The sequence below is a fragment of the Eurypyga helias genome, unplaced genomic scaffold (genome assembly GCF_000690775.1).
Source record: "Eurypyga helias isolate BGI_N326 unplaced genomic scaffold, ASM69077v1 scaffold3289, whole genome shotgun sequence".
In the NCBI taxonomy this organism is placed as follows: domain Eukaryota; kingdom Metazoa; phylum Chordata; class Aves; order Eurypygiformes; family Eurypygidae; genus Eurypyga; species Eurypyga helias.
The window spans coordinates 1,032-2,911 of record NW_010273770.1 but is presented as its reverse complement, the minus strand read 5'-3'; the positions used below and the strand labels follow the sequence as shown (position 1 = coordinate 2,911).

The 1,880-nt window shown below is 48.5% G+C and overlaps 1 protein-coding gene across 1 annotated transcript in view; it reads left to right on the top strand.

The window, feature by feature from the left end:
* Positions 1–1,600, top strand: part of LOC104515563 (cytochrome c oxidase assembly factor 1 homolog) — a gene marked incomplete at its 3' end in the record, with an annotated part of 5,196 nt that extends 3,596 nt beyond the window's left edge. Inside the window, exon 3 of the mRNA XM_010159580.1 lies at positions 1,483–1,600. Within this exon, the coding sequence (XP_010157882.1) occupies positions 1,483–1,600 (118 nt within the window). The remainder of the gene's footprint in view (positions 1–1,482) is intronic.
* Between the last annotated feature and the right edge of the window lie 280 nt (positions 1,601–1,880).

The following is a 1,880-nucleotide window of genomic DNA, read 5'->3' as shown; positions in this document are numbered from 1 at the left end:
GCGGGGCGTTTGAAAGCACCCGCGAGCCTGCGCCACGGGGGACGGCTGCCGAACCCCGGGGTTGCGTAGTGCCCGGAGAACGCTGCGCTTGGGCGCTGAAGTGTTGGGCAAGGCTGCCTTGCATCAGCCCAGGGTTGGGGCGAGGCAAACCTCTCAAACACAAGGCCACTTCCACACTGGGTTGGTGCCTGAAGAGGCCTTTCCGTCAGTGTTTTTACCGTTAATCCAGGCTGCTCTTCCCTGGTTTTGCTGGTGATGCAGAAAGTCCCTATTGACCTCTCCAGTCAACTTGCTGAGAGATCTAGTCACATTTGGGTCATTTTGTTCCTCCTGGTGATAAGTTCTGAGTCCTGGGCACCAGCAAGGGAAGTAAGGAGTGGGGCAGATGGTGCAGTGAAAGGATGGGGCGGGGAGGGGGTGTGTGTGTGTCTGTAAGGGCAAGGAAAACAAAGAAAAAGAAAAATCAACCTTTAACCAACTCTCATAAAAATCCACTTTCCATCTCGCTTCAGCCACGATACCCTGGGCCAAAACATTTCCCAACGTCCCAAGTTTTAGAGATTCTACACGGCAACATATGTTAAGGTCAAAAATGTGGGGAAAAAAGCACAACCTCTTACACTGATTGAAAAGAAGAAGAGAACCTCTCCCACTGATGTTTCCTTGTGTCACCTTTAAAGAATGCTGGTTGCTTGGGTGACTCAGGGTGAGGTCAAACCCTGCCTTCGGCTGACCTCACCCAGGATGAAAAACCACCAACTTTCTTCTCTGCTTTTTCATGCTCCTGAGCATTCACGTTCTCATGAAATAAGCTAGTTGATCCATGATATAGCCATCAGTGGTGATTAATTTACTGACTCCACATCATCCCCTGCTCCTGCCTACTGGGCCAGTGGGAGAACCCCTGGCATTTTCCCTCTGTGATTGCAGTACCACCAGCAAACGCTACGCTCCAAACACTCCTTTTATTCAAGCATGGACAGAGTGCAGTTAGCTGTGGTCATTGCTGCAGCTCCTAGCTGTGTTAAACAACCGAGTGGTAGCATTGGTGACACTGAGAAACATCGTTGACCATCTCATTGCCTCCGCGCACGTTAATGGACTGACGTGTAGAGGATCTCAACCTATGGGCTCGTTATGGTTATGGGGAGCTCTAGCACAGAGCAGATCACCTCTAGGATCACCATGCTTCTGGTAGGGGAAGGTGTTTGCTCATAAACATTTCGGAGAGTGAGCGGTTTTCCCTGGGGGTTGCAGGTGTAACACAGTACATTCTTTCAGCAGAGAGTAATACGTGGCAGAGCAGGCATACTTGTATAGCCATGCACACATTAGCCATTTGAAAAGCTTAGTGAACCTCTGAAATACCTTAAAAAAATGTGAAATTAGGGTTTAAGTGTTGCGCCTTTGACTGTAGAAGGAATAAGTGTCCGTTTTGGTAACATGCTTCACTGAATCATTACCATACTTTTACATTTACAGATAAAGTTACCGGTATCTGGAACAAAATCAGCAGGGTACCTCTACATTAACTCAGAGATGGACCACTCCCGTCAATGGTGCGTACTGGGAGAAACATACAGGTGCACGGAGAGAAGTGGTAGGAGAAGAGTAGAGCAGCATAGTTGCTTTAGCCATCCGTGTTGCCAAGATCATGCACACAGAGGAAGAGGAAATTCATGTCTGAAGGTCTTGGGAAGGGTTATTGCTGTCATTAGGGAAAAAAAAAAAAAGTAAATTAGTTGAGAAATGAGGAAGGTGCAGGGCAGTTGAACAGCAGTCCTGTAGGCTGGTATCGCCTGCTGCAGCCGGAGGTTACCTTACACGTTACGTCAGAGCCTATCGGGGTGAGCTCAGAGTCACGCAGCATTTCTTCAAGC